The following is a 20474-nucleotide window of genomic DNA, read 5'->3' as shown; positions in this document are numbered from 1 at the left end:
CCCTCTCTTTGCATGTTAATATTGTCTTAAAACCCTTCAATCTCCAGGTCGACCGTGTTCACAGTATATTCACACAAGCACTCAGCACATTAGAGACCATCAAATACATGTGACAGGGAACAGGAAAAGCACAGAAAATTGCAGCTGAAGGTAAAGCATAAGTAGAAAAGGCCTCATATCCGCATTTAAAAGTTGTAAAGCTTCTCATTTGTGTCAGGCTGAAAAACAAGGGTTTGTCACGATGACTTCTGTAATTGCTTACGTGTACATGGCTTTCTAGTTTTACCCTTCAGGAAAAATCTGTAGAGGAAGGAAAGCCATGCTTGTCTTGAGTTAACGACAACAAAGACGGGATTTTAGTTAAAAAAAATAAATAATGATACAGCAGAAAGAGAAAGATCTCACAATTCTCATGCTTTATCTCTACATTTTACCATTATCCTTTGCACTAGGAATATGCACAGTGCGAAACTTTGCCTCATCAGGAGCAAAATGAGTGGTACAATAGCAAACAACTGTTTTCATTCTTGCTTTTGATTTTGCAAAAATAATTCACTATTTCACATTTTCTGTAACATAATTTTGGATATTGAAAATTTGATGTGGAAATGCTGTTTGAGACAGGAGATCAATGTTCTTATCTGGGTAACCTGATCAGTGCTGTGGCATTTGCAAAAGTGTAACTTTCCTCCAAAAGGTGCACTTGCACAAAAATACTAATTATCCCTTTGCCTCCCTGATTTCATGCACTTTTACTGAACCATCACAAACATTCTACCCAGGAAGTTAATCATCAGAATAAGCACATGTCCCGTCCCAACAGCACATATGGTAAAACAGTCTGAAGAGAGTCTTCCCATTGGGGGATCCCAGAACATTTTGTTTTCCTCCACTCAGGCAAAGAATTAGTTTGTATGTCGTCCTTGCAGCCTGTTAACCACATTCTCAGTTAGTAGTTGTTACTGGTGATGGGAATGAATCTCTGAAGAGGAATTATTTTCCAAAGCTAAGAAATTGTTAAAAAAATAGCCTAACAGTCATATGTGAGAACAAGAGGAAGAAAAGGCTATAATAAAACTCACAGGAACAAGAAATATATAGAATAGATAAAAATACAAGTAAAAATATTTCAGTGTATGACGATTGTGTGTCTTTCCCACTGGGAGAGGTGAGGAAGTTGAGTTTTACCCTGAAGAATCTGGAATGTACCCATGGTGGTGAAAGGCATGAGATGAAAAGACATCTTTGGGAGTGTCGGTGAACACAAACAATTGGAGGAACATACCAGGAGGAGGCGGCGTGCGTTGTAATTTAGTTGTTCTTCTCAAATCCAAGGATATTTTAAGCAGAAACATTTACTCTCCTGAGACTGCAAATAATCTGTATAAATAGCAAGACACCTTCGATTCTTCCATGTAAGACTACAAATATTATCATTTTTCAATAAATAAAAAACTATGTGACAAGTAACGATGCTTTATTCGGGCAGTGTGACACAATGTAGACAAAAGGGAAGCAAATTTTCCCCTCTGCACGGAGGACAGTCATCCTGCTTGGCCACATCCTTTAATCCCAACCCTGAAATTACTCATTTGTGAAAGCTTCTTAATTGTCTTTAACTACATAGGCTTCACCACGTGGAGACACAGGCTGGAACACCAGTAAGCAGTTACGATCGTGACACTCGTTTCCATTGTTCTCCAGATATTTGGGAAAATAAACCTGACAGCTAAAATAGCCCCTGGAATAACTGCAGCTATTAGAGCTATTATCTACCCGAATTCAGGTATTTTTGGAGCGAGGAAAGTCTCGTTTCACGGGTCGGTTGAGCCAAGCAATTAAATTGGGATAACAGCTTTGGTTCCTATTGAGTTCCTCTGTCTGTCCTGCTCTACACATCTGGTGGCTCATGCACAATAAATAATTTGTGTGCCAAAGAAAAATGAATTCATTGGCTATTAATTTTATTCCCATGTTGAGTGCCTGCTTCTGCATTATTTTGACTGCAGGAATGCTGAACAGCTCGAATAGGTGGGAAAATGAGTCGCTTTCTAAAAAAAATGGGATGAGGATTTAAATTATTACAGATCCATAAGAACAGAATCATTACATTTTTTTTCCAGGCACCTGCACTTTGGGAGTATTGCCTAATCTTTTATGATAGTTAACTATAAACTGAGCTGATAAAGAAAAAAATACTTTATTTGCTATTACATCTCTTAATAAGGAAGTATTCATGCTTCAGTTCTTTCTGCTTGCATCTCCTCTTTGGGAGGACTATTTATCTCCAGCTTTTCAATTTGTGTTCTGGAAGGCAGTCTCAGAAGATTCCCACACTACTGGAAATAATATTGTATGTACTAAAGTTGAAAAAGGATAACATGTTCTGCCAAATAACTTGTACAAACTTCTGACCTTTGGAACAATAATACACGTGGTATTTGGAAATGTTAATTTCACCACGGAAGTTCAAAATGAAGTAAAAAAAGATAATAAATTAGTCTTGATGGACTTTAAGGGACGAGAATTTTGTCCTTTACCTGACTGCCATTTTTGAGGGCATCTGGTATTGTCTCTCTAGTGGTCGCAGTGTCAGGACTTTGTGATGTTACGAAGAGTTGCTTTTGAGATCCGTGTTATCCATTCCACTGCTGTGCCTGCGATGAACCAGGCACAGCACCAAAAAAGTCCGCGTTGGAGAACATGCCGAATTTTGTTTGAAGGAAACACTAGAAATATTATAAAACAACTTGTGATGGCCAGTAAAGTCCTTCAGTACAACAAAGACAATTGTTCCGTAAAGGGCAAGTGGTAAAAAGAACAGGAAGGAATAGCCGGAGAAAGGGAAGAAACAAAACCACTCTTGTTTATAAGGAAGGAAAGAGGAAAAAACAAACAAAACCAACAAAAAAAGGACAAACACAAGTTGTGTGCCTGCAGAGCTTTGTTCTCATAAATTTATGAAACAGGACATGGCGTAAGGAATGAAATCTTAGGAGGCGGCTGCTTCCCAGCGTCCACGAGGGGCCGTTGTCACCAGAAACACAGGATTTGGGAGGACTCGGCACCAGTCCAGGTCCCCTCTGTGAAAACTCCACAGGACGGGATTCTGAGAGGTGCAACCACCTATTTGCAGGCAAGCCCCACATTCCGTGGGTCGGTCTCTTCACCCACGAGGCCCCTGTGGGCACAGCCTGGGTGGGGTCACACGCCTGGGGGACCCGACCCCCAGTGCCAGACATGGCGCCCCAGACTTCGAGAAGAGAACGTTCTGTGAGGGGGAGGCGGGGGCACAGACCAGCACGGGGCGGCGGAGAAACCACACCGTATGTCTGGTGTGGCGACACGAGTGTCCCTGCCCGTGGGCACTCCAGCTGCAGAACTATGTCCCACTGGACGTCGAAATGTAATTGATGTAGAGAGCGGGTTGTCTCAGGTGTAAAGCTGGAACTGAGGGCGGATTTAGGAAAACTCTGTGGGCGCCCTGTGGAGAGGAGCAGGGCCCGGCGGCACCCAGCGCTGGCCGGGCCGCATTCAGCGGCTACCGGCTGCCTCTAACCGCGGGCCGGCGCTCGACGGTCCCCGCAGCCCTGCTGGAAGCACTCGGCTCCACGGGCCCGGAGAACGGCGCGGAACCCGCCCCGAACAGGGACCCGTCCCGCCCCGCAGCCCGTGAGGCGCCCCCCGCAGCGCGCATGCGCCGAGCCCCGCCCAACCCTCGCGAGCCTTCCCTCCGTGCGGTTCTTTGACCCCGCCCCGTCTCCACCCCACAGCAGGCGGGGGGCGGTGCTCGCCCTAGCCACGCCCTTCCCCCCGCCCCGCCCCTCGCCCTTCTTGCTGATTCTGTGGGTTAAAGAGCCCGCTCTCGCACTTTTCTGTTTGGGGGGCGATGTGCGGTGGGTGAAGGGGGCAGCGGGCCAGGACTGCGGTAGTGGGTGCCGACGGCCTGAGGGGAGGAAACGGTCGAGGTCCGGGCGTGAGGCGAGGCGAGGAATCCTCCGGCGCCGCGCCGCGAAAATCCCTGCCCGCCCGCGTCGCTTTGTGCGACTCTGGCGGGCGGAGCCGCTCTGCTTAGGGGCCGAGCGCGCGGAGAGTCCCGCTCCGGCCGGTAACTTCCCGCAGCCCGCGCACTTCTCCTGCCGGCGGGTCCGCGCCGCCGCCTGGGCCCGCGCGATGGGGAGCGGCGGCGGCCGCCGGGGAAACGCGGCGGCGGGAGCCGGCGCCACCTGCCCCGCGCGCCGCTGCTGAGCCCGGCAGCCGGAGGCGCCCCGCTCGCCGCGGAGGAGCCGCCCGCCTGGTGAGCAGCCAGCCCGGCAGCGGGCACCGCGCCCGCCCCGGGGCCCACCCGCCCCGCGCCCCCGGTCCCCTCTCCCGCCTCGGCCTTTCTCCCCGCCCGGCGGCGGTGTGCGAGGCGGCGCGGCCTCCCCCGGCGCGGGGCAACATTTCGGGACGCGTCCCCGCCCCGCCACGGGGCAGCGGCGAGAGGGGCCGCCCGGGCCGAGCTCCGAGCCGGCGGGTCCCGGGCGGCGGCCGCGGCTGATCGGAGCGTCCCGTGTGCCCGGCCCGCCCGGGGGCAGCGCCCCCCGGCAGCGATTTCCGAGGAGTCCCGGCCCGGGAGGAGCAGAGGAGTAGAATGAGCTCTCCAGTGGACCCCAAGGTGAAACAGGCTTTGCGGAAGAAACCGGCAGAGAGGACGCCGGAGGTAAGGGGTCTGCAGCGCCTTCCCCGATGGCTCTTTTATTTTATTTTATTTTTAAATCTCAGGTTTGCCCTTGCTTTGGTCGGTGTCCCAGCAGGTTTTCTGCTCGGTGCGTGGTTCCTGTCCGTGTGCTGCACACGCCGAGGCCAGCACTCACGAACTTGTGTGTGCAGTTTGGTTATTTATTTATTTCTGTTTGCAAAGCTGGACCTTTCAAGCCCAACACGTATTTAAGTGTCCAGTAACACGCTGGCTACAGACACAGGGTGCTTTAGGAACTGCTTCAGGCAAGCTGTAGGGTGAAGAAGAAGAGCTAGATTACTGAAAAGTAAAATTGTGCATATTTCAGTGATGCAAAACTTCTGGGAAAAGTTAGCGAGCTGAAGGACTTTGCTTACCTGTACGGTGATGCAGATTTAAGCAAAACCAAACTAATTATGCTGCACAAACTTCATAAAGAGATGTTTTTCTGGTGAGTGGGAGTGTAGAAATGTGCGAGGTTGGTTAGCTACAATAGAACGTATTTTCCAATTAACTGCCTTCTCTGGCCCTTCCCCACAAGCTAGTCTGTAATCAGCCGTGTATTTTGGGGAATGCTAATGTCACAGAGCATTAATTTAATAATGAAATGTATTAGATAGCATTTGCATTTCACTGAAAGGCTGATTGGAGTTTGTTTGCTTACTGTAGCCTTTTTTTATTTGTTTGTCTTGCTGTGATTTTTGATTTTTTTATTGATTTATTTCTTTTATTTTTTAATGTGCTTAAGAATTAGTGGTATGAAATGATATGCTCTTGAGTTTGTCCCTTTGAGACCGGGAAACATCTGTTCTCCCTTGATACTTCACAGAGAGCAGAATGTCCTGCCTGGTCTTCCTTATAAGTTAATTATCAAAGGCTACTCGGGCAAACTGCTGCAGAGGCTGCTCAGAGTATGTCCCTGCAGGACAGAGACCCCCAATTCCCTTTGGGTCAGTCTTTTAAGTGGGTGAAATACCAAATGTTTACTTGCCTTGGGGCATCTGATACATTCCTCCTTGTGTCTCTGCTCCCTAAATTAATGATGAGGCAGTCTCTACCAAAGAGCTGTCTCTCTGTTCATTCTGTTTTCTTATTTTTATAACTCCCCCTTTGCTTCAGACCTTCCTTTCTTTCTCTTCAGCTGTGGTCTTCAGTTAGGAAAATTCCTTTGCCGGTGTGGTTTGCAGTGTTGGGCAACTGGCTTCATCACACAAGTGTCATTCAGGAGCTCGCATACCGAGCTGCCTCGTCATGGCTTTGTCTGTGGGGCACAGGTAATCTGGCCTGGCCCGAAACATCTGCCCGCTGCTGCTTGCAGTACCGGCATCTCACAGCTGCGTGTGGCTTTTTGTTCTTCAGGACTTCTTTTTTTTTTTAAGATATCCCCAATTTTCCCCCCCCTGCAATTGTCATGGAATTCTTTATGGTTGTCACCTTATTTTGGCTAAAATTGCCTTAAAATGAATATTTCACTTAACCTTGCAATGTTAAACTGTCAGCTGTCATGGGGTCCAGCTGCACTGGACCATGCTTGTGGATCCGTGTAGATTCCCATTGAGACTGACATTAGGGTTGTGTGCAGGTTTGAATTTGCCAAGATATCTCAATTGTGGGGAGAAAAAAATTAATCACTAACTAATAGAACTCCTAAAATGATTTTCTAAAAAAAATCTCAACTCCCTTGTTAATGTGACCCTTTTTTGGCAGGCATTTAGAGATAGTGCGGAGCGAGACTACTCGTGATTAAAGTTAAATGTGTACTTAAAACTTGGCAGGATCGGGTCCTCTGTTCCTGAGTGGATAATTACAGTCAAATCACTTTTGTTTTCTCGGGGTACTTTTATCTATACACATGTGGAAGCTAAGCTGGGTTCAAGAAGGGCAGTTCCCTGTTCTGATCGCAGGGTGTACCAGGGGTCCCCTTGCTGGATCTGTGCTACCTGTTGAGACACAAAGCCAAAATTCAAACCTCCCCTCCCTGGCTGTGCTCCGCCAGATTTCCCAAGCTCAGAGATGTGATGACAGATACATATAGGGCGATAAGGGGACCAGAGGAAACAATTGCAGTGTAATTATTATTATTATTTTTAATTGTATTAAGCATCCTGACTTGTCAACTTTCTTCTATAGGCAGCAAGACTCAGGTCAGGGAGGTTGAAACCTACTTAGCGCAGCCCTGGGGGTCAGACCCTGGTTTCGGGTGTCCCCGTGCAGGGTGGACGAGCTGGTGACTCCTGTCCCGAACTATCCAGTTGTGCACGGACAAAAAGTTCATCTTCATTGTTCCCCTCCTACTCTCCCAGCAAGGTATCATCAGCTCTTCCCACGCGAAATCACCTGCGTGGGGCCGCTCCTGTGCTTTGACTGTGCTTTTGTACAGGAACCCCCCGCCCAGAATTCCCCAAACCGGGATTGGGATTTTAGGATGAGCCGAAGCTGCTCGACCACCCAAGTTTCCATCACTTTCAGTCCCTTTCTGCCCTCCCGATCCTGCCTTGGATCGGAGCAGTTTACCTGGGTATCGCTAATTACAGGGTTGGGGCTGCACTGATTAGTAGCATGGTCTGGTGCTTCATAACTATCATCTGTACAGCAGTGTCTGGAAAAATACAGATAAATAATCCACACATTGAATTTTGCTTATGAGTGGTACGATTATCCATACAATTTTGATTTTTCGGTCTTTTTCATGACAGAATCTCTTAATTTGTGAGATCTAAGGAACTAAGCAGGGAGATATTAAAATATTTTCATAATTCACTTATTTTGGGGAATTATCTTGATGGCTCGCTCCAGTAAAAATTTGAATTCTTGATGCTACAAATATTTTTGTTTGGAAAATCTCTGTTAGGGCAAGTTTTCAGTGTTGTGGTAACATTCCAACGTTTGCTAATTGTTTAAATGTATAAGTTATGCATATTAGACATGTACACACTTGATTTTTTTTTTTTGGTTGTTGCTGCTTAGATACTTCATGTGTTATAATCCTCAATTTATTTGGCGGGGGGAATTATTGTGATGAACTCCTAGAGACTGTAGCTAACATTTAATGGTGTATACATTTTTCTATAATTGCTGTTCTGTTACTCCATTTAGAAACTTTCTTTGGTTACTACCCAAGTCTGGAAAATTTATTGAATTTCTTTCTTTCTTTTATTTTCTTTCTTACCTCTGCCCTGGTGCATCACAAGATTGTAGAGATGTGTGATGGAAGCTGAGCTTTCTTGTGGAAAGACTTTCAAAATGTTTGTTTGTGGGCTGATTGTCACTCTAGGATGGGAGTCTTGCTTCTGTAGAATTTAGGACTCACTGGTTACACAGATTGAGTGTGACCATGTGCTGACACTGTGTAGGATTCTGTCTGTCTGTCTGTCTCGGATTCAGCCTGAAAGTGCAGAGTTTGTGAGGTTTCTGCCAGATGTTATTTTCAATAGCAGGTTATCCCAACAAATCACCTCTTCTGTGCACACTGTCTGGTCAAGTGGAGGAAACCTTGGCAGTAATTGGATACTTAATCACTTTTTTTATAAAGAAACCATACCTATATTTAAACTGTAGGATTTCACACACTTGTTTAATATTTTAATATCTGCATTTGTCTTCCAGGGTTATGCTGATGTCTGTGCGCTGTTAAACGTGGGAGTATTTATTTATACATGCAGATCCTGCAGTTCTTGCAGGTTGGGAATATGGGATTTAGGTAGTTCTGTGCTTTAGCTTTGTCTTGCACATCATCCTGCCTGCTTCTTGTGTCACAGGTGGGGACATTAAATTGGTAATTTAGGAATATTTTAATAGAAGGAAATTGTTCATTCAAAACAGTAGGAGGGAAGGACGAATGTTGATGCCACTGTGAATGCGCTCTCATTAAAGGTTTCATTTTTGAAGCCCGGAATTCGTTATCAGATTGGTACAAAGGCTGGGATGTTGGTCTTTTTGGGGGTGGTTTAATGCCCACCACAGATAAGGTCTCAGTGGCTGATAGGGCAAAATAGCAAATTATTGTGTCCCTTTCTCTTTCATTTTTTTTCTCTCTCCCATGAGCATCCTTTCTTCCATTTTTAATGGATCCTTTTCCCAACATAGTCTCCTTTTAGTTTTTCATGACTTTGTTCTAGACAGTGTTTCCTTTACGTGGTTCAGAAATCTTTGCCTTTATTGGACTTCAAAGACTTAGAGTTTATTTTTATACTCTAAGCTCTTGTATTTTCCTGTCTTTGTACTATGTCTTGTTTCAGTAACTCTTGATTAATGTTAATTCAACTTCATTTGGCAATACTAACTCCTCCTTCTCTTCCTGTTCCCTTTTTATTAATACAGTGGGAAGAGAAGAAAACTAATTGGCACAACTGTGTCATAACAGGGTCTGCTGTTTGGAGTGTGTATGTGATGCTTCTAGATGGCTTTATATGTAGAGAAATAGATCTGCATGAATCTAAATCATGCACAAATAGTACATTGATGGGCATTATAAAATGGCTATAATAAATAAAATAAATTATCACTGACAGTATAACAAAGGCACTCTTGTACTGTAGCACAGCTGAGCCGAAGAGGAGAACATCTGCTTCTTGTTTCCAGAAATAACTGGTATTTTGAAGTGGGTTTTTTCATCCTTTTAATAATTTTCTGTAAACTCAGTAGGTGAAATAGAGGATTAGCCTTTGTTAAAATCCGTTGTTTTGTAGTTTGCAGTGAGCTTTTAGCAGCGTTAATGGAACAACGCTGTTGTTTTTGGAGAGCCATTTAACATAATCAGAATTGTAGAATCACTACAAGAATCTAGATGCTTGTCATTATCCTAAAGCTGAAAAGAAATTTTTATTAAATGAAGTTCTAGATGTTGGTTTGTATTTAATAAACATTGCTTACCGTTAGGGTGCGGGCCTCCAAAACCGGGAAAGAGAAGTGATGGAAACCTGACTCCCGCCATCATTTTCTACTAACTAACCTCTCTCGCATTTTCATTCCCATTGGTTTGTTAGTAATATATTCTTTTATAGGTGATAGTTCCTAAGACTGTGAGTAACAATTCTGGAGCTCCAGTTGAAGAAGACCAGCAGTTACCTGGTGTAAAATACTCCAGATTGTTCTGTAGCTTTGTGCTTTGGTGTCTGTGCTGGAGGACCTCCCAAAACTGAACATCCAGCGTGAACCAACCTCTTTTATCCCTTACACTGCAGACTTGGTTTGGTCTTTGCACGTGGGAAGAGACCTTTAAAGTCGATGTGTTGATTATCACTGGGTGATAACCGAAGTGATGTGAACACGCACTGACGTTCCTGCACTTTACTGCTAATAAATTCCTGGCTGGGTTGTTGTGTGCCTTATGCAGATTGCCTTGCTGTACTCATGTGACAATTATTATTTACAGTTACAACAACATACCTTATATTATAATTGGGAATACTTTAGAAGCAGTTTCATAAAGGTGACAGGTGCAGTTTTATTTTTGTTCTGTATGACTGAAAAAAACAAATGCAGAAAAATCAATAGTTTTATTAGCAAAAATGCTCAGTAACTGCAGCTTTAGAGAAAGCCGTGAGTGCATGCATCCAGGCCTGTGTGCTGCCCCCGTGACACCATGTTCTATCAGCGTCTTCCCAAGACTAGAAAAGACCTAAATTGTGATGTTTTCGTAAGTATTAGGCTAGTCTCTTTAAATAAAATATGTTGTAAAGCTTTTTTCTTTTTATAGCCGTCTAGTAAAATTAAAGTTCATAACAGTAGTACCTGAGGAGTGGATATCGTATTGGTGGCTGACAGCTCTCAAGTTTGTTATTGAGAGTCTTATTCACAAGCAGAATATAGTTTCTTCGTTAATGAAGCAAGTCCTGAAATTCTTTATTACTTTAATGAAGCAGCAGCAAACCTCTTCCCCTCCTGCACTTCTGTGCCACATAGGGAGGTAAAACAGACACTTTTTTTTTTCAATTTCCAAAATTGCTAATTAAATTGATGTATTTAAGCTCCTGATAAAGACAGTGTTGACAGTCACGGCAGGCTGTCCGCCAGGCCTCGGTGCTTGGGGAGAGCTGCAGCTCTTCAGCTGCCAGCCTGCTGAGTTAGGAAGTTTGTCGTGCTTATATTTCCCTATTTTGTCTTGTCAGAATGCTTTGGGTGGGTAGTTGTCTCTTACTTTTCTATTTCTCAGTGTAGTGTAGTATCTTGAGTCTTGAATTAATTTTCCTGTAATAAAAAAAGCCAAGCGCTACCTCGCTGAAATGCTTCTTGATAATTCCTTTTCATAAACTTTGTGTTTGCACCTTGTTTTCCAAGATGGTCAAGAATGATGTTCTTCAATAGACACGTCTCAATCTTTTATTAAAACAAAATGAAAATAGAGACCAATGGATGCATGTTTGCTGGTAGTCGGTCAGTCTTACTCAGCATCCCTGGGTTCAGTGTGGGTGGAACGTGGGGTCCCCATCCCCGAGACTGGGCAACATTAAGTCTCTCTTCTGCATAGTTAAAATCAGCCTCCTTCTGCATTATTAACCTGTTGCTGATTGTAGGATTGACTTTGAATTTACAAAGTCTTACTTAAAACCAGCAATGTTTGGTTATTTTACTTCAGTTATTTTCAGTGCTGTGTGGACACACTTGTACAGTCAATTTGCTGTGTCTTGGCCAGGAGTACTCAACAACCTGGCATGTTTTAGTATTCAAGTAATTCAGATTATCGCTAGTTGGAACCGTAAGTATAACACACTTTCTGAAGTTGAAATCAGTCCTAAATTAGTTGCACTTAAAAAATAAAATCCATCTGTTATTTCAAATGAACCAAAATACAGTATCGGAGCATTTACTAGTGTTTAACCAAATGTTAATATATGTAAATATTCAGCTAGAAGAGCTTCAATGTCTGTCTTAGGAGGGGTTTTTTGTTTGTGTTTGACCAGTTTTTTTGAGCTTGTTTTTGTTGTGCTTTCAGCAGCAAAACTGAATGTGTTGCTCATATGAGTCTTTTGATTATTTATGTCTCAGAGACACAAATAACGTTATGTTGAGCCTTGGACAAGGTACCCTGTTCACAGAGGGCTTCTGGTTTGGCTGTTGTGCAGCTGTTGTCCGTCTGGAGTACCTGCAAGGAAACTTTGCTAGTGGTTCACAGAAATAAGTATTTTTTTCTAGCTTTCTCAACAGTTAAGGGCTGTTGAGTTCACTTAAATATAGATTCATGGTTCCAACCAAATAAATCAGGTTTCAGGGCACTGTTTTACTGAGTTTACTCAAGTGTCATTGACAAATAGGTTGTTCAAATTAAATTTAGAGTAACAAAGTTCCCTGTTCAAAAAAAATAATATTAAACAAGTAGAGAAAATATCATGAATATTGCTGGGCAGGTGAGTTTTTGTTTTTTAGAGTCTATGTCTGTATTAAACCCTATTGTGGGTAAGGACACTGAAGACTGTCCTGGAAAGGAGGATTTGGGCAGGAGTGAAAGGAATAGAAAAACTCAGATAGAAATGGGAAAGCGTAACTCTTAAGGTTTTCTGAATTAGGTGTATGAATTATTCTGAAAAAAAGTCAAACCCACAGAAAAACCTTTCCATAACCATGGATGTACTAAAGAGCAAATCACATTACAGCGGGCTAATAACTCTGTGGACAAGAGCTGGTGTGTTGGCTTTTTTTCCAGGAAGTCCAGGGTTTGTGCTCAGTGGGTCACCCAGTTCCACATGAGGAGCTGAAAAGCTGTTCCCCATCCATGTTTGTCTACGGGATGTAGCTTCCAATTCTGATTCATTAAAATGAAGCGGTGAATAGGATTGTGGTTCTGTCACGGGATAGAAGTGAATAAATATCTTCAAGCATTGTCTTGGCCTTTTGAAACATGTAGTATTAGTCCAGCTTACCTGGAGAAAAGAGCCTACTTAGGTCTGGCTGAGATAGAGCTACAAGTCTGAGCCTTGGGGAGCTTGAGGGATGTTGTGTGCTGGCTGGCCCTGTGGCTTCAGGCACTTCTTGTGTCTAGAAGTTGGTGAAACTGTTGAATCTGAATATCCTAACCCAGTGTAATGAACAGACCGTATCTCTTTTGTGTGTAGTTACACAAAAAAGTCAGGTTATTGCCTAATTTTACTTGCTCCTGCTTGTTGGGGTTCATTTAAAGGAAGTAGGGTCACAACAAAAAGCGGTAACAAAGCATTTTACCTTTGTAGTTGTGTGTCAGCATTGTTTACTTTCTATGACTGTGTATGGGTGTCTACTGCACACCTTACGTGTATGATTTTTAGGTATCTTTTCTGAAAGGTATATATAAAACAAGGAAAGAGACGGCCATGGTCCACGTGCGCTGCTGGTTCTGCCGCGGAGCTGGCTGGATCGGGGGGTGCTGGTGGCACCTCTGCGCCCAGACCTGGGGGGAATGTCCCTGGTTGGTGATGGCAGCTGGCGATGTCCTCACTCACCTTCCCTCTGGAGGAGCAGTCCTCAGCATAAAATAAGTGCTCTTGAGTATTCTGTGTCATGCTTTAATGTGTCCAGAGTCTGGTATGTGTAGAACAGCTTTCTCTGAAACCCCTGTTACCAGGTGTGGTTTGATCTCTTTTTGTTTCTTTTTTTTTTTTCTTTAAGCTTCTTGTTCTGTTATAATCCCAATACAGAGAGATACTGTAGCTCTGATTTCTTTAGGATTGTGTCTCCCGATTCAGTGCTGGTTGTTGGTCAAAGGAATTTGAGAATCTGGTGTGGGTGTAGGTAAGAATATTTAACTGGACATGTCCAGAATACCTGCAGTTCTTAGCCTTTCTGTGAAATGTTCTTGATGCACAAAGTTTTCCCTACGTCTCTTGCCCTTCACTCTTCTTCCTTCACCCCAGTTCAGAGGGTGCAGCCAGCAGGTTTGGTGTTGCAGCCTGATCCCTGAGAAAGGCTGGTTGTATTTGGAGAAGGATTTGGTTGCGGTGCTGCTGCCCACGGTCACAGCATGCAGACGGCTCTCACCGCTTCAACCTTTCAGTCTGTCCCAACAGCAGCCCCCAGGAATCGTATCGTGGAATCATCCGACACCAGGTTGGAAGGGACCACAGGGATCATCTGGTCCAACATTTCTTGGCAAAAGCCCAGTCTGGACAAGCTGGCCCAGCACCCTGTCCATCTGCATCATAGAAGTGTCCCATGTTGGGGGATCCACCATTTCCCTGGGGAGATAAAAACAATCAGCCATTGGAATTATCAGGAGAAATTTCCCTCTTGTGTCTGATTGGAATCTCCCCAGGAGTAACTTGTACCCATTGCCCCTCGGCTTTTCCATGAACTCTTTGTAAAAAGGGGGTATCCATCTTCTCTGTAGCCACCCTTTAAATACTGGAACATGGTGATAAGCTCCCACACCACGGTTCACCTTGGCAGGGGGGTTTCTGCTGGTCAGAGGGAGACTTGTTCTCTTGGGCTGGTCTTTCTGGTGGCTTCTGCTCCAACCTGGAGCCGTATCAGCACTGTCACGAATCTGCCTTCGGATGCCTTGGTGTGCAGCCTCTTTTTCTGTAGCAGCAAGCTTTTGGGATGGCCTGAAAGGGATGTGCATAATTCTGATTATTTTTATTGTTCTTTTGTTCGTTTGTTTTGTTCCAAGAAACTGACTTTAGGAGATGCACGCAGTGGTTCTAGGGTTTTCTGGCCTGACAACATAGTTGTCAACAGGGCTTTTGTATCTGGGAGTTTATTGCAAAACAGAAACTCGCTGTTTTTACTGCATGGTTGTCAGAGCATGCTGGAAGCTTACACAGATAGTATTTATGGATCTTTTTCAAGCTGTTGGGCAGAGTAACTGTAACTAAAGAGTAGAGATCACAGCAGCTTGCTTTGTGATAATCTTCACAGTGAATGCAGGATTTAGGGCTCAACAGATGTGATTTCGCAGACTAGGTCATATGGTTATTATTGATCAAATACCTCAAGGCCTGGTTCTCTAAGCTGTGATGGTAGGGTGGTGGTAAATTTAGCTCATAGGAGGTTGAAAGATGACTCCCATTTAGTGACGGTCGCTGTCAGGGAAGGTCTGGATGCCGCACAACAGCTGTGGGGATGGGTTGTTCCGCGCGGTCCTGAGCGAGTGTTGCCGCATCTCCTGGCGTGAACTCCAGCCTGCGAAGGTCACACTGGTGACCACGCAGTCCGGTGCCTGCAGCTTTCCAGTAACAAGCTCTATTTGGTTCTTCTCAGAAGGTAATAGACCTTCTGCTTCATATGAACCTTAAAGCTTATTAAAGGAGAAAATTAAGTGAGAGTGGATCAGGGTGGCTGTTTCCTGGTGATCTTCCAGGGAGCGTGTGAGGTGTTGTTGCTCTAAGATTTACTTTTCCTGTCCTTACTTCCAGTTACTGTTCCTGAAAAACTGGTTTTTCATTTTAATGGCAGCTGTGACAGCTCTGAGAGTGAAACCAGAAATGATGATGGAGTCTTGGAATTCTTTATTGGAACTTATTTCCTATAGTATATAGCTTTGTCCATGCAGTGGGCTCAGGCACTTAGTTTCATCTGCTTAGCAATAATGTAACTATAAGTTTTCACTGATTAATTAAAATTTAAGTATGCAATATAACATTTTTCTAAAAAAATATTTTTCTGTTGTATTTTCTGAATTTAAATAGAGAATTCCAGAGACTCCTTAGGTAGTAAGGATGTGTTTTACAAAACTGTTAATCTGAGCTAAAAGGCAAGCCCAGTGCCTTGTTACTGACCTTGCAATAAGAACTCCCTGGAGATACTAGAATAGTGAAGAAGGGCGAGAAAAGGGTGTGGAAGGAGGTGGGAGAGAACTGCAAGTACACTGGGCATTCAGAAAAGTTGCCAAATGGAAGAAAAACACATTTCTTTTCTGCTTTTGTTCTCCAGGACTGCCAAGGGTGGAGGGCGAGGAGTCAAGATGTGTAGGTGTTAAATTCCTTGCAGAAAGAGTATTAAAGCCCCAAAATACCATAATACATGAAAGTAATCATAAAAAAAAATAATAATAATTTTGGAAAGAAAATACCTTTGAGTAGTATAGCAAGACTTACTTTGCATAAGTTTACAGAGGAGTTTTCCTGTAATATTTATTTTGACAAAACCAATTCTTGCACCACTTTGGTTAAGGAGAACCTGGGAATCAGTTTGTAGTGCAGATAAGAATAAGAAAATAATACTCAACAAACTTGCATCTATGCTGTTGGAGGGGAGATTGGGGTGAAAGTGCCCAGGTGTTGCCCACTCGTGCCCGGGCACTGCTTTTGAGGAGGGGAAGGAAGCTGAACCGTTTAAGCAGTTGTTGGAGCATCCCTGATGTGCTGCTGGTGTTTGCCCCGTGACTCTGCTCATCCTCCATCACAGGAGTGGAAAGCGCTGGCCATCTGCAGGTGGAAACGGGTCTCTTGGCGTTAAAAGGTGGCTTGTGGTGGCCTTGTCAATGGCAAAGAAGCTGCACGTTTCCGGGGACCATTCATTCCGGATAAACTTCCTGTTTGCAAAGTTTCTCTCACCTCCTCCAAGCACGTGCAAAAAACTGTTTTTCATTAGGAAGTGTATGGGAGAACAGATCTATAAAGGATGTTTGGAGCACTGACGGCCTTTCTTGTAAGAGGTCTGCTGTTGCCACAGAGTAGTTGGGCTTACACTAGTATTGCCAGACAAGCTCTTTCTAAAACTAGGAGGTCTTCTTGTTCCAGTGACCTCAGGCTTAAAATCTAGAGGGTTTTCCTTTGTTTGATGAAACTGTGATACACCCTTCTTCCTCTTTTGATGATTGCAATACAGTATTTTGGAAATACCCTTAGTTCAGGGAAGCATGCACAAATTATTTAGCATTCTGCATCTGGTTTTGCTACGTTCCTTAGCTCTGCTAATTATCGGTTATCTTTTAGCATGTTAAGAGAGTCTAGCAAATTCTTACTGAATAGCACAAAAATAACTGCCTCAAGGGGTTTTATCTTTGTAATCTTTTTGTGTCTGATTAAAACATTGACATTTAAGCCATCCATCCTCCATAGACTGATTAAAAATGAGCCTCAAATGTTGGTCCTTTTGCTCTGGAGGGAAAGAATTCTTGTGGTGTGGCGGCGTGTTGCAGGCACGTACAGTTTGACCTTTTGGTAAAATATGAATTTCTACATAGAGAGAGTTACAGAACTGTTGTAAAGTTTTTCAGCTTGACAATTTGCACTTGAAAGAGGTGGAGAGTGAGGTCTGCCTTTGTAAACCATATCACGTATTTAGCATTAGAAGGTGACGGGCTCACTTCTACTGTTGAACCTCAATTCTGGGAGGTTTTTATGCTCTTGTCACAAAGGGTTGTGCTTGCCCGTAGCAACTAGACATTGTGGGTTATCTAGGGAGGATGTTCTACTTAAAGCTGATTTTTTTACCCTGTGTTGTCAGGGTTTGTGTAATATTATCCAGCCTGCAGTAGGCTGTGTTGGTTTGGCTAAGTAGAAGTGGGCTTTCCAACTGTTGTAGAAGGACTTTCTGTTCCTGTTTCCCATCTGAAGTAGGAAGGAAACTGGCAGCCCTGTGTTTGCCTCCTGACCTCCTGTCAAAGAGATTTGTCGTTCCCATTTGTGTTGGATGACAAGGCTTTTTTTCAGCAAACTCTTCCAAAGATGCCATTATATTGGCTTTCAACATGCTTGGCAGAATCTTGAGTGTGCTGGTACCGCCCAACTGATGGGCAGTCCTTGTACCAAAGTTAAAGGGCATAATTCGGCTGGTGTGATCATTAGGAAAGGTCTCTTGGCTTGCATGTTGGCGCTAACCTACCACGTCAGTCTGGCTCCTGTGCCAATGAGTTGCAATTTGGGTATACATTAGCTAAAAGAAGGGAGTTATAGAGTATAGCAGACCTGTAGGTAACAGATGTTGCATAAACAGAGTTGATGACAAACATTTTTAAGAAAAGCTGAAAAATTCCCTTATTCTTAGGTCACTCAAATCTAGCAAATGTGGCTGTGTAGATTTTGGAGGTCACAGAGTTCAGTGTTTAGTATTGCAAACAGTAACGTTGCTTTGATTTTTTTCTTTTTTTTAATATATATTTATATCTGAAATAATTTTATAGCTCTCTGTGAATCTTATGTAATAAAGTGAGAAGCTTTAGGTCTTCCCCTCTTTCTGACACTTGTACAGGGTTCATCTAGTAAGTACTGCAGCAGACCGGCTGCTCGAATGAGAGGCTGACACACTCTGTGTGCTGCTTTTCTTGAAAACACGCAGCAGAGATGTCTCAGTTTTCAGTATTATTGTGTAAAATGTCTGAACTGTAATACTGGATCCTTATGTTTCTCCTAGCGGGTGGGCTGGGATGTAGAACGTGTGTTCTCCGTGTCTGCACTCACGAGCGTGACTGTCCAGAGATGGCGGTGGTGTCATCTCTTATTGCCACATTCTGCTGCTGGGTTCAGGCTTTGCCTTTCATCACCCGTGTGCATCTTCTTCTTTAATGTGAGCTGATGAGTTAAAAGTCTGAGTCTTAAATCAATGCATTGCATTGCTGCTTGTAACCATAAGTTTGATACTCAGATTAAGTTCCGAATTCTTTTTTCCGTCTTCATTGAATAATGGTAGTCTTGCTCTGCGAAAGCAAAGTTGTCTTCTTAGATGAAATCCTGATTTGTTTAAAGCGGGTTTATTATACTTCTGTAGAGGCTGTGGCTGAATAACACTGGAAAGAGTGAGGTGTCGGAGGAATCTCTGGCATGTTGCATTACAAATTACTGTTGATCATGGTTTCATAGGAATGAGAGAGTTGAGATTGCCTTGTTTTAGGTTTGTATTCAAAGGTAATTATAGCTTTTGAAGTTTTTGGTCCCTCTGAGAATGTAATGGCTGGTTGGAGGAGGTGTGCATATCATCTCATGTGCTGCAACCCAACCGAAGTATCCCATGTCTCACGTGTGACCAGTTAGTGCCTGTTTGATGTAGTATGGAGGTGGAGAAGGCGGTTGCTCGGCATCTCGTCTGTAATTCGGTGCACGTTAGTCATGAAGGTGGTTGCTCTTTGGGAAGCTGGGTGCCTGGTGGGAAGGCTGCAGGATCTGGAGCTGGAAATTCCCGAGTAACAATATTATCTCATGGTGGATTCATTCCCTGACAGTACACTCATTTGTTGTTTTTCCTAGTGTTGAAGCTGTTAATTTTCTTAATTGGAATTATTCCCTTGGTAGCATTATGCATCAGTGATCAATTGTAATTATTGGGGAAGTGCACAGGTGTCAGTACCTCTCATATTTATGTTGATTTGATTTCAAACTTTAAACCCGTTAACCTAGATATATAAATAAATATACATAGAAAATAACTTGTCAGTTTGGATCCGTAAACTTCTTTGTGGTTTATGGCAGAGGTATTGTTGAGGAATACCAAAGTAGATGTTAAAGCAGTGAAGTAGTGTCATTTTTTAAGAGTTTTGCTGTGGTTTGCATTCAAATGTCATAGTAGGGTAAACTTGACTTATTATTTTGCTACAAGTGAAGATGCTAAAACTCAGTGATTGCACTTTCTGTTTGGTGAGGGAATATGTATGCTTGCTAATATATGGATACACATGTACAAAGGCATGTTAGGATTTCTCTGCATGCGAGGGGATATTGTAGTTGTGGCAGTAGTAGAATTTGATTGTGGGAGTCTGCAGTGAGGTATTTTACAACTTCTCTGAGGGATATAACCTATTCTAAATTACAGTAACTTTCCTGTATTGCTCTGTTTGGTAGTGCTTGTGTACACTAATATTAGAGTGCAGGAGGAATTACCAGTAAACATGTTACTGTTGTTCTGTACAGGAATTCCTTTGTAGTTTGTAATGGCATTATTATGGGAATAAAATATCTGGAGCTTGATTTTTTTTTTTCTTGTTTCCTCCAATGGTTGGTACTTTCTTGCCTACTTCTCTTAAAAGAGCTGGGAGTTTCTTTGTGAATCAGGGAAGCAGATGTTTTTGGAGTTATGACCAAGAAAAGGTTTAACTAAAATGTTGTTATTTGGTGGGTGTTTGTCCTTTGGAAGGGACATTGTTAATCTGACAAGCAAAGTGTTGACTGAACTCGAAGCAGAAATTGCCCATTCTGCTTGTTGATTTTGGGTGACTTTTCAAGAGCCTGAGTAAGGAGGCTGCTTTCGTGGTCTTTGATCTCTTACTGAAAAATGTTTGGTATAAAACCCTGCTCTTTGATAGATGTGATCATTGAGATTAACTTTTAGCTATTCTCAGCATCCCATCCTATTGAACTCCAGGAGCACAATGCTTTCAAGGCAGCTTGCTTTTTGGTTTCTTTTTAATTAATATTACCAGCATGTAAGTCTAAAAGATATTTTAAAATGAAGTAATGAGTGTCTGGGAACTTTATGGTAATGTTTGACTGCAAGACACTTTTTCATAGCTGTGCTTCTGTTCTGAACCATGATGAGAGCTGAACTCTTCTTCAGATATTCAAAACTCTCCATAAGCTGCTTGCTTTGAAGGAATAACGTTTGACATTCCCGTCCCTCCAGTTCAGGGCCCGTGGTATTTCACTTTGCAAAATCAGCTTTTCCAAAGGAAGTTTCTTCTCTGGTAAAGTCAGAGTTCCAGAAATGCTAACGCAGTGTGATGAAACAGCAGTCAAAATAATATAAAATTTCCTCTCCTTCATTCCTTTGAATGTTTTTCTTTCTACCAAAGTCTTATATCAACATAGTCCAGGGTTCTGAGGTGGAAGGTGTTTATCTGTAGTGGGTGTGGGGAGCTGTTGGTGGGGAGAGAAACTTTTTGTTTTATTTTCATGTAGAAATACTTGGCTCT

At 43.3% G+C, this 20474-nt stretch overlaps 1 protein-coding gene across 6 annotated transcripts in view; it reads left to right on the top strand.

Moving 5' to 3' along the window:
- Positions 1 to 4452: 4452 nt before the first annotated feature.
- Positions 4453 to 20474, top strand: part of RAPGEF6 (Rap guanine nucleotide exchange factor 6) — a 118617-nt gene continuing 102595 nt past the window's right edge. For all 6 annotated transcript variants that reach the window (XM_021289088.2, XM_021289086.2, XM_021289087.2 and 3 more), the window contains exon 1: positions 4453 to 4702. In XM_021289088.2, the coding sequence (XP_021144763.2) occupies positions 4634 to 4702 (69 nt within the window). In that variant the 5' untranslated portion in view covers positions 4453 to 4633. The remainder of the gene's footprint in view (positions 4703 to 20474) is intronic.

Source organism: Columba livia, chromosome 14 (assembly GCF_036013475.1).
Source record: "Columba livia isolate bColLiv1 breed racing homer chromosome 14, bColLiv1.pat.W.v2, whole genome shotgun sequence".
In the NCBI taxonomy this organism is placed as follows: domain Eukaryota; kingdom Metazoa; phylum Chordata; class Aves; order Columbiformes; family Columbidae; genus Columba; species Columba livia.
Note: the sequence above shows the minus strand (reverse complement) of the source record. Positions and strands in the feature narration are given on the sequence as shown.